The sequence below is a fragment of the Mesoplodon densirostris genome, chromosome 2, assembly GCF_025265405.1.
Source record: "Mesoplodon densirostris isolate mMesDen1 chromosome 2, mMesDen1 primary haplotype, whole genome shotgun sequence".
Taxonomy (NCBI): Eukaryota; Metazoa; Chordata; class Mammalia; order Artiodactyla; family Ziphiidae; genus Mesoplodon; species Mesoplodon densirostris.
The window spans coordinates 87774173-87786766 of record NC_082662.1 but is presented as its reverse complement, the minus strand read 5'-3'; the positions used below and the strand labels follow the sequence as shown (position 1 = coordinate 87786766).

Genomic DNA, 12594 nt, shown 5'->3' with positions numbered 1-12594 from the left:
CTTTCAATTTCAAGAAAACTTTGGCAACATTTTCTTTTTTTTCCACTGATTCTTCAACCCACACACAAAGAAAATCCTATAGGAATCTCTATGTTAAATTGAAAACCTCTCCTTAGGACTAGTTATAAAAGATTAGCCCATTAGAATCATAGCACCTTTAGTTATGGAAAGGCTGCATTAGTTAAATATGGTAAATGTGGTCAACCACGGCAAAAAAGTTACAGAAAATATCAGGTGGTTGGTGTCTATTCAGCCTGTATTCTATTCTGAATCAAGGGATTTCCTATTATTAATTATTATTATTATTACCATTATTGGAACAATTTGAAATCATCACAGTTTAAATTTAACTGATTTGTTTCTCTTTGGATAAAGAATAATCTAAATGGAAAAAAATATCTCCTCTGGTCTATGTTTAAAAGAAGATAGATTAGAAATTCTGAGAGTAATTTCTTTTGAATAATTTTACAGAACATTTAGGTGGAATGAGATAGTGTTGAGGAAGGTAAGGCCCCATCAAGGAATCAGGATAATGGTTCAGATTTTCATAGAGCTTGCCTTCATCATGAGAGATCTGCTAGACTCAGAGGTCATGTGTTTCACACTAACAAGTCTTGATAATAATCTTCAAGGATATAAGATTAGGTAGGGTAGAGGTGTCCTTGATGTGTAAGAGAAGTGTGGGGCGATTGATATTCTGGCAAGATTTATATCAAGTGGACGTACATTCACCAAAGAAAGAACCCTCAGGGCATTTCTTTGGCACCAAGTGTAATCTGTAACACCTCATCTGCCCTAGGAAAAGAATCATTTCATAATAGGAAAAGCAAGCGCTATCTTTTCTACATTAAAGGGGCTTACATATGTGATAATATTGAGGATTTGTTTTATACTCTATTTCATGCTTTTTAACAAGACAGCATCACTTATTTTATGATAAAATAGATACAACATATTCATATATTTTCTCCCTCTGTCATATCATTTCATATTGCTGTAATCATTAAATATTGTAATTTAGAAAAGCATTAAGGTGCCGAGATGAAGTATATAGTTCTGGTTTAATTGTGTGTATTAATTTGGCATTCATAACATTGTTTCTATTTGCTCAACTTTTTGACATAATTACAGTAAATTGGTAATGGAAGTAACGATCTTAGATAGTTCCACATGAATATTTTCTGCAAATATAAATTTTCAGTTGCAGTTTGGCCAAATTGGAACACAGTTTAAGTTTAGTTTACCTACTGTAATGACATCTCTAAAGGACCAGAGAACTCATTTTCCTAGAGTGTTATGCAACCTGGTAGGTAGAGGCCAGTGTTTTAAAACAAGTGTGATTTTTTCACCTAATTACTTGCTAGGGCAGAGATCAGGATGACCTTGGAATGCTGTAGTTTTCCAAGCCTTCATTGGCTAGGTAAATCTGCTTTATTCTGCAGGAGAGCTGGGGGTGGTGGTGGTATTTTTGCAGTCTTTGAAAAGAGACCTAGCAATTGCAGGTTCCAGGCAGACACAGAACATTTCGAATTCAGTGGTGTGTATCACCAGCAGTATATGCCAGTAAAAGTGAAGATTAAAAGTTCTAGGAGAGAAGGACAAAGTGAAGAGGAAATAATTGTAGGATAATGAATAGTATGAGGGCATATTCGTGTTAACGTGAAACCACTTAGCATTTTTCCACAACACCCAGGTATCTTTCTAAATGAACTTTGTAAAGTACGATTGAATAACCTTGAGATTTAAAGCTCCATAATGTGATTTTGAATACTGAGGGAGTTTGTTTAAGCACTGTGATATTTCCTCTGCTTTTCATTTCTACTTTTGCCTCTTTCATGCAAAATAAACTTTATTTTCTGTGCAGAGAAATCAATATTTTTACCATTTTGTTTTTCAGCTATTCCAGTAAACTGCAATCAACATTAGTTACAATCTTTAAAGAGATGTAGTAAGAATTTGAACACAATAAAACAGAGATACAGATTTGAACTTTGGCAAAGTACCTTTGCTATTGACAAAAGCATTTGTCAGAGACTAGGCTGTGTCTATATTGTGCTAAAAACCTGATGAAGAGGAAAAAAAGCATCAATAGGTTTCACCTTCTGTCTATATGAACTAAACAAATGGTTTAACTAATAGCTATTGTTTTAAGTGAATGCTTTGGTTTACCATTGTGAATTTTATTCTGTTTAGAAATGTATTTCAATTAATATTTGTATATTTAATACATACATATTTGGTAAAGGTATTGTGCTATTGTGTTCTTTTTAATAATTAATGGACTCTGATACGTAGAAGACTAGGGTTCAAGAATGAATGAAGATCTTGTTACAGTATACGTGAAACAGTCTCAAAACACACATTTGTTTGTTTATAATATTTGTGTTTATATCCTCACATTTTTCTCTTCTGTGAGCTAACATACTTTCTTATTTGTGTGTTTTCCTATTAGAAACTGCCAAGTTTTGGACCTTATCTTGAGCAGCGCAAGAAAATCATAGCAGAGGAAAAGATTAGACTGAAAGAACAAAATGCAACTTTTCCGCCACTTGAGAGAAACCATTTTATCCCCAAAAAGCCTATTCCCACTGTTAAGGTAATGATTAAGCTGTATATGTAAATATGTCTATTTTATTGTTTAGTTTGTGTTTATTTCCTGTTTAAGTGTACCACTGATTTTGTTTTTAAAATATATTGACAGTTTTAAAAATCCTGTCTGCAGTGACAGGATAGCCTCTTTTATTTGTATATTTTATACTTTTTAGAACACTGTCAAATATGTGTTTCATGCAAATTTTGGATGTATTAAATAGGCCATAAAATATTACAGTTAATTCTTTGTCTTCTTACACTCATTTAAAAATTACTGTAATCTACAATTAAATCTAAAAGGTATCTTAGTCATACAGCACAACTAAATGATCAATATGCACCATCAATATCAACATGATACCTTATATTTTGGACAAACTTTCTCTGGTTCAGCCTTGGGAAAGCCTGTACAAATTTGGGTTTCAGGAAATTATTTTCTGGATAATATCAAAAATTATCATTAAGATGGAATTATGTGTGCATTATATTTCTTGTTTTTCTTCTTTAACTTCTTATTTTGAAAAAGATGTAGATTCACATACAGGTGTAAGAAATAATACAGAGAGGTCTCATGTACCCTTTACCCAGTTTCCCCAATGGTAGCATGTTGTAAAACTGTAATACAGCATCACAATAAGGATAATGACACAGATACAATCTACTGATCTTATTCAGATTTCCCCAGTTGTACTTCTACTCATTTGCGTGTGTGAGCACACACGTGTATTTAGTTCTGTGTAATTTCACCCCATAGGTAGGTTCCTGTGTCCACCACCACAGTCAAGATAAGAGTTCCATCAGCACCAAGATCCATCAGCTTGCCCTTTTATAGCCACACCTACTTCCCTTCTGCCCACCTCCTTCAAGATGGAATTATTTTAAAGCAATCATAATTTTAAAAAAAAAGAAAAAAGGAGTATTACAATCCACATTCTCTCTGAAGTTACCATCAGGGAATGTGGTTTTCAGTCACTGAAACTTACTCTTCTCCATTTAGTGACTATCTCCATTTCCTGGTTGAAGCATCAGCTGAAAAGCTTACTCTAAGGAGCTCTTTGAAATTCCTCTTTAGTAGTCAAACAGGAGTTGGAACCCTTAAAATCCCCTCTATCTATGAGAAAGAAGAAATGTGTCCTATGCGAAAAACAGTGGAATTTAGACGATGTTGAGAGGACTAGGTTATTCAGAGTTCTGAAAGGAAATATGGAAGTGGCTGAACACAAATTCTACCAGCACCTCAATGCCATAATTCCAAATAAAGTGAACACTTGGGACTTGCAGCAGTATAATAGCCCCAAAGAGTCTCTTGAGCTGTTTCCTTTAAATTATTTGTTTGATACTAAAAGGATGAACTGGACACTGATGGTAAAGAAGAAGTCAGATCCTTCCACTCTTCACATTTCCCCCACCCTTTGGCTATAACTAATATATGTTTGGGGTTAAGTGGGAATTGTCCCTGCTTGTCTTTTCCTATTTAATTAATTTGAAATAAATGTAAGATCTCCATCTTTTCCTTATGTATACAAAATTCAAAAGAAAAATATTATTTATATTTGAAATAAAGGAAGAGCAAGGTGATTATAAAAACATTGAGGCCTTTTTTAGGCTTCTATTCTGTCAGGGAATATATTGATAACCTAGAAGCAAAACAAAAACAGAACAAACAAAAAACCTGCTGAAGTTGAGTTAAAGTTAGCTGATCACAAATCCAAATAAAATATCAAACTCAGCAGAATTAAATAAACCAAAGAACTGGGAAGTCAGGAAAGTAAGTAAACATTTTTTAAAGTCTCAAGGAGAGATGAGGAGTCTTATTAGAAATCGTACAGGCTTACATTCCTCTCCTAAATTGTTACTTCAGAGATGATCCAAATTGAAGTACCCCTGGTGTTACATTACATAAGCCTCAAGAGACCATTGACACCATCTTCCCATAACTAAGACCATAACATTGCTGACATATTAAGGGGCTGCTATGGTAGATTTTTCTCAATGTCCAGTGGATTTTCCACTACCTTGTTTTTCTTCCCAGGGTGTCTATACCCATTCTATAATACCTGTTATCATTTCTAGAAATATGGTGTGTCCTGTCAGAAAGCATAATGGTAACTGATAATGGGAGGTTTTTCTGCAGAGAGATGGGGAATTTTCACCAGTTATAGGTGCAACTATTTCTGGAAAATGAGGAATTACATTTACTATGACAATGACTGCTCATTTCATCTTGCTTTCTATAAGGCTTTATATCTCTATAGAGTGGGACAGAGCTTATGTTTTAGAGGAAGAAAGAAGATAGAGATCTGTTCCTGTCCCAGAGATATTTGTGGTGGCGTTAGATGACACTTGATCTCTAGAGCCATGATGTTGTTACCAAAAGTGAGCTCTGTGTGTGTATGATTGTATTTTTAATTAGAGCAGTTGTCCTCTAATAAATTCACTTTTATTCATATTCCAGTATGATTTTCCAGAGTAGGAGAGAAATTTCATCTCCTGAAAGCACCAATGGAAGTATGTAGCAACCAATAGCTCTAATATGCCAATACTGTTCCAAGTGCTATACATGTTTTATCTCATTTAATCTTCACAATACTTGGGATAGGTACTATCTTTATATTCATTTTATAGATAAGAAAATTGAGGAATTAAAAAACATTAAATAATTTGATCAAGTCACATAGTAAACAGTGGTAGAGTGGGGGATGGAGGTGAAATTGAGAATTGTTGGATTAGGATTGAAAAGATTGGCTCATAATAGGGATGAAAATGTTTGGTCCATTCTAGAAGATATACAAAATATACCTAGAGATTGCTCATGGAAGATGAAGGTGTCAGTATAGAACAAGGAGAATAACGTTTAGTAAGGGAATTGTGACACATGGCTTTTGTCACCGCTGTGCTACTAATCACTTGATTTGGGTCAAATATCTAATGAGAGATCTGTAAGAGCAGACCACTGGACAAAGACATCTCTTTTCCTTTCTTCTTTTCTTCCTCCTCCTGACCTTCTGTAGTTTCATTTGTTTGTTTGGTTTTGTTTCTGTTAAAAGCACAAAGATTAATCTAAAATTTACCCCTAATCCTACCACCTCAACTTAATCACTATTAAAATTTAGATTTATAAAATTCTAGTTCTTTTTCTAAACCTAAATGTAATACATTAAACTAAACATAGAATACTCAAATTTTCTATATAAAAACCTCATAATTATTTATATATCACTCTAATGGTTTTATAATATTTGATAATATGAACTTATTACTTCTAAAAATTAACCTATTGTTGAATTTTTAAGCTATTTCCAGAATTTTTTACAAATAATGCTATTATAACTATTGTTGTACAGAAATCTTTGTGTAGATCTCTAATTGTTTTCTCTAGAGAAATTGCAGGTGAAATTGTAGGGCTTTTGATACATAGTGCCAAATTGTTCTCCAGGAAGAACGTGCAAATTTACATTCTGCCAAAAAATGTAAGAGAGGACTCATTCTTAGACACCCGTCAACAATAGATTTATTTTTAATTTTAACTAATATAATAGTCAAAAAAGTATTTTTTTGTTTAATATCCAATATCTAAATAGTAGTAAGATTGGCATGATTTTTTAATATATTTTTGACCATTTCTTCTTTTGTGAATTTGTTACTTATTACTTTTGACCAGTTTTCTGTTGTAGTATTTATCTTTGTTTCATAGATTTTTTTAAATAAACTTTTTATATATTGCCATTTGCCTCATAATTTGTATGACGGTGTTTTTAGATATACATACAGAAGTTTTACTTTTATGAAATCATATCTGGCAAAAGCTAGTTTTGTGATTTCTCCCTTTCTTTATTTGCTTAGTTTAGCTTTTTCTACCTTAAGATTATATGGATTCACCCCATCTGGTTCTTTTGGAATTTACATTTGATTATTTAATTAATCTAAAATTTGTTCTGCTCTAAAGTATCAGATATGGCTATACCTTTAATTTTTTTCACAAATAAGCAACCATTCCAAGATTTCAATATTTGCATTTTAAAGTGGCTCCTTCCGTCTCTCAAGTTATGATTCAATGACAAAAATGTATCATAAATGCATGACTTACTTTACATTTAAATGTTCAGTGTCTCAGAATTAGCTAAAACTTTTCAAGAGTGAATCAGAAATGGGTTAGACAAAGTTCTAATAAGGATGGCCAATTTCTATAAAAAGTTTCATACCTTAAGTAAATCTTTGTCTAATAAGGAAGAGTTTAACAAAAAACTTTACAAATAAAACCTTCTGACAAAGTCCAAAATTCTTGGCTATAAGCCCCTTACTTGAAAGCAAGACCTTAGTACTACTTTTAACATTTCTGTGAAGACAAAAATGTTTTTTCTACTACAGTGCTGATTCTTTACTTTGAAATATGTTCAACATAGTTCCCTTTTCTTCTTGATATTAACCAGATGGAAAAGGTAGCAGAAGATGGACCTTGAGGGGAAGATTGATGAGTTCATGTAGCAGCATGTAGCTTCACATGACAGAAGCAGGTGCAGGTTGGGGTACAATAAGAGAAAAGGGTGGAGAGAGAACATGATGATGGTGTCTGGACTCCTCTCTCTGCTTCCTTCTTACTATATCATTTCCCTTTATGATTCATTTAAACTTTTCCTATATATCGACTCAACTATCTTCCACCCTTACCTCTTTTTTTTTTTTAAACATCTATTGGACTATAATTGCTTTACAATGTGTTAGTTTCTGCTTTATAACAAAGTGAATCAGCTATACATATACATATATCCCCATATCTCCTCCCTCTTGCATCTCCCTCCCTCCCACCCTCCCTATCCCACCCCTCTAGGGGGTCACAAAGCACCGAGCTGATCTCCCTGTGCTATGCAGCTACTTCCCACTAGCTATCTATTTTACATTTGGTAGTGTATATATGTCCATGCCACTCTCTCACTTCATCCCAGCTTACCCTTCCCCTTCCCCATGTCCTCAAGTCCATTCTCTACGTCTGAGTCTTTATAGCTGTCCTGACCCTAGGTTCTTTAGAACCTTTTTTTTTTTTTTAGATTCCATATATATGTGTTAGCATACGGTATTTGTTTTTCTCTTTCTGACTTACTTCACTCTGTATGACAGTCTCTAGGTCCATCCACCTCACTACAAATAACTCAATTTCGTTTCTTTTTATGGCTGAGTAATATTCCATTGTATATATGTGCCACATCTTCTTTATCCATTCATCCGATGATGGACACTTAGGTTGCTTCAGTGTCCTCGCTATTGTAAATAGAGCTGCAGTGAATATTGTGTTGACTCCTTTTGAATTATGATTTTCTCAGGGTATATGCCCAGTAGTGGGATTGCTGGGTTGTATGATTGATAGTTCTATTTTTAGTTTTCTAAGGAACCTCCATACTGTTCTCCATAGTGGTATCAGTTTACATTCCCACCAACAGTGCAAGAGGGTTCCCTTTTCTCCATATCCTCTCCAGCATTTATTGTTTGTAGATTTTTTGATGATGGCCATTCTGACTGGTGTGAGGTGATACCTCATTGTAGTTTTGATTTGCATTTCTCTAATGATTAGTGATGTTGAGCATACTTTCATTTGTTTGTTGGCAATCTGTATATCTTCTTTGGAGAAATGTCTATTTAGGTCTTCTGCCCATTTTTGGATTGCATCCCTACCTCTTTTTATGCTTCAAACCTGTGTCACCCACTATCTTCTGGATACCTCCACCTGGATAGTCTAAGCAAGGTGCATAAAGGCCATCGTACTTCAAACTAAACTGATTATCGTTCCTTCTAAGCCTGATCTTCCTCCTGAGTCCTGTGTCTCAATGAACAGCACTCTATCTACCCTCTTACCTAAGCAGAAACCTGAAATTTGGCCTAGATTTCATCCTATGACTCATCTCTCTCATGAATGGGATCATGGACATTCACCAATGTCCACCATTTTTATCTGTCATGTCCTCTTCCTCTTCTGCTCTTCCCTATAGCAAAGGTCTTAGGGAAGTTCTTTACACATTCTTTCCTGGAATTCTGAAATATTCTACAAACTGGCCTCCCACCTTCTTTTCTCATTCTTATCTAATGTATCCTCCAACTATTATGAAGTATTCTTTGTTAAATGCAAATCTGATTGTTTTACCCTTCGTTTAAAATTCCCACATCTTAACCATGATCTTAAGGTAAACTCCTTAGCGTAAACATCAGACCTTCATATTTTAGCTTATCTTGGCCTAAGCAGATTCAGTGGAGTGGTGAAAAGTAGAATCCAGGAGGTGGTAAATTGAAGAGTGAATAAAGGTTTCAAAATTAAGGACATGGCATATGGAATACTCTTTCCTGAACTTGAGAAAGATCAAAAGGAAAGTGACAAGAAGAAATGTAGTAGAGGGAAAGGTTGGTTTGTATATGTTAGGATACTCTAAGCTTGCATGTGTTTATATGCTAGGAAACGATAGCTAAAGCTACTAGAAAGGGCATGATTAAAGAAGCTATATCCTTGGCAAATAAGGAAGGAACGGAGTCCAGACAATACATTAAGTCATCTTGGATAAGAGAGTGACATATGATTTTCTACCTACTGCAATGCCATAGACATTTAATGAAACTGAATTTGGGCTTACCAGTGCCATTTTAGTAAGTAGCCTGTGTTTGAAGAAAGTGACTGCTAGAAAGTCTTAAGAAGCTATTTCCTTCATTGAAAGATATAGCAAGGTTTATAAGATTTTAGCAGATTACATTTATGGGAAAAGAGTTTCCTGAATTAAGCCTGGAACTACTCTGTCACGCTGCTTGGGTTCAAATTATGCCACTGCCATTTAGCAGCTACATGAACTTGCCTTGGTTAACTAGTCTGTAAGGTGGACATAATTAAAGAGTCTGCCTGGGCTTCCCTGGTGGCGCAGTGGTTGAGAGTCCGCCTGCCGATGCAGGGGACACGGGTTCATGCCCTGGTCTGGGAAGATCCCACATGCTGCGGAGCAGCTGGGCCCGTGAGCCATGGCCGCTGAGCCTGCGCGTCCGGAGCCTGTGCTCCGCAATGGGAGAGGCCACAATGGTGAGAGGCCCGCGTACCGCAAAAAAAAAAAAAAAAAAAAAAAAAAAAAAAAAGTCTGACTCATGGGATTATAAATTAGGTAGTGTGTGAACTGCTTTTAGCCTGCACCAAACATATCCTAAATACTGTATATGTTACCCACTATTAGTTTATGATGTTAGGAATGGACAGCTTGAAGTAGATAACAGGTTAGGGTGACCCTCCATTTCCATATGTCCAATAAAGTGAGCTCAAGAATGTTAGTAGGAATACATAAAGCTCTGGAAGTCAACCAAGTAGGAAGTTTTGAAGAAGTCCATATATTTTTCAGGAAATTTTTATCATATACCTACCATGAGACAAGCAGTGTGCTAGGAATTGAGCATCTATAGTACAAAAAATAAAACAGCCACAGCCTCTGTCCTCATGAAGCATACAGAGTAGAGAAAGAAACAGGTATTAAAACAGAGAATCACACTAATAATATAAAGCTATATTTGTAATACAAACAGTAAAGAAAAATATAGGATGTATGGAGTCTCTTTCATAGCAAGACCTAATTTAGATTGAAGGAGATGAGGAAGGCCTCTCTGAGGAACTGGCGTTTTAGGAGCCCTGTAGACTGGGTAGTGATTAGAAGGGTAAGTGGAAAAAGGGATATTCCCAGTGATTCATAATGTGGTCCTAGATTTGGTGAGTGGCCATGGTTATGGAAACAGAAGCAGAGGTTAAATTGATGAAGCCTTGGTAATTCTCCCTCTAAAATTTGATGATTCTCTTTATATACTGAGGTATAAGGGACAGTAAGGAGTTGAAAATAAGGAGACTAAGATGATTAGATTTTTGATAGTCCCATTAACTGAGATAAAGAAAAATGAAAGATAATGAATCAGGGTTTTGTTCTTGGTGTTTTAGGTTTGATGAGTTTTTTAATGTGGGGTGAAAATGTTAGATTTGAGCATATTGATATTAGTGAACTCAAGCTAATTTTGCACCTGTGCTGAATGATATAAAGAAAAAAGAACTGACATGCTGACCGCCTACTGGGTGCCAGACATAAGACAGAATCTTCACATATATTTTCTTCATTTCTTGCTTAACCTAATACCCTATGAGGGAGTAGGAAGTTCTGGAGAAGCAAATGGGAACAAGTGATCAAAGAAATAAGAGAATAACCAGAAGGAAATGATGACGTGGAGAAAAAAAAGAGGAAGTCTTAAGAATGGGGAAGTGGCCCACAGGTCAGAAAGCATTGCTCATCTTGGCAAGGACATCTGGTATTGTTTCATTTTGTCTTTCACATGTAACCACTGAGATTCCAATTTCCAGTCGGCAATAATTGTCCTATTCACCCATACATCCATTTTGTCATTCATCCAACAACTATTAATGTCCACCCACTATGTTCCAGCACTGCTCTAGTCACTAGCAATTCAGTAGTGAACAAAACAAAAGCCCAGCTCTCATGGTGTCTACATCTTAGGCACCATGGTGTCTATATTTGGTGTCTACGTACATTATAGAACAGACAATAAACAAATGAACGAGTGGGTACATACTATGTCAGATAGTCACAGTGCTGTGGAGAAGATACAGCAGGATTAGGAGAAAAGTAATTGCTGGAGAGGTTGATCAGGAGATGCCTGCCTGGTTAAATGGCATATGAGTAAACACTTCAAAGAGTGATCAATGCAGATAAATATCGGCGGGGGGGTGGTGGGGGGAGAACATTCCATTCAGAAGGAACAGAAAATGCAAAGACCCCAAAGCAGGAAAGTCCTTGGCAGGAAACTATTGAGGCTTTTTAAAAGGAAGAATGATGTGATCTGACAAAATTTTTCAAAGGCTCATTCTGGCTGCAGTGTTGATACAAGATCCTAGATGGGCAAGGACAGAAACAGGAAGACTGGTTAGAAGGCTGTTGTAACAATCTAGGCGGGAGATTGGCAGGAAGGAGAATAAATACTAGATAACGTCAGAAGACCTCAACTCCATTGTTCTAAATGAAATGATGTGTGTGAAAGTATCACACGAGGCATAGTTCTATTCAAATGTAAGGAGCCACGGTTGTTGTCATTTTCGTATGAGTCCCTTGCCCCCTTGCCCATTATTTTAGATTCCATCTGGATGATGAAGCCATGTGGTTGTTCAGTCCCCATTGAAATCAACAGCCACGTTCCCTTTAAGAGTCATTTTCTCTCTGCATGTGAATCAGACATTTCTTCTTGTGCTTTTATTGTTTTATTGTACCACGCTTACCCAGGCATGCTATGTACTTCCCTCTGCTGCTTCATCACTTCTATGTTTTCCCTACAGTGTTTCTTCTGTTCTTGACATACCATTTTTCCATCTCCCCTTTTTCCTGAGGGCCTGGGTTATCTGTTTTTGTGCTTAATATTTTCCCTGTCCACCTATCTGTTTATTTTAGCCTGTTTCTTCCCTCCTCGCTGCTGGCCTCTTTATAGATTCCTCTGTTCAATAGTTTAAATAAACTCCATGCCACTGCTTTGTTTATCCTCTCAGCCAGCACAGTATATTATTCCCCATCTGCTATAAAAAGGGCCCCAGTGTCCCACAAAGTTGACTAAGCCTCTCTTGTCTGAACAAGTTTTTCAGTCATGCATTCAAGTTTCTAATCTACCCCCATCTTCTCTGGTTATGAGTGTGAAAATATTATTTCTAGGCAAGCCATGCTCAATGATCTCATCTTTTGTTCTTCTTTTCTTTCAAATGCCTCAGATAAGACTTAATGGTCTGCTGCTTCAGAAGTAGGCAGTTTCAATATCAGTCAATCAGTAAGTATTTACTGAGTATTTGCTATGTGACCTCAGCAGTGTGCTAAGGACTGGGTCTTCATCCAGAGACTAACAAGGCATGGTTCAAGGCACCAGGATTTTCCTGATCTTGGTGGAGATGTAGTGCTAACATATATTTATTATGCACTCGCTGCAATCCAGGAAACTGGGAATACAACA

General features: G+C 35.9%; 1 protein-coding gene across 1 annotated transcript in view; it reads left to right on the top strand.

The window, feature by feature from the left end:
* The window catches only part of DPYD (dihydropyrimidine dehydrogenase), an 820949-nt gene that overhangs the window by 795565 nt on the left and 12790 nt on the right, over nucleotides 1-12594 (top strand). Inside the window, exon 21 of the mRNA XM_060090168.1 lies at nucleotides 2453-2596. Coding sequence (XP_059946151.1) covers nucleotides 2453-2596 — 144 coding nt within the window. The remainder of the gene's footprint in view (nucleotides 1-2452; nucleotides 2597-12594) is intronic.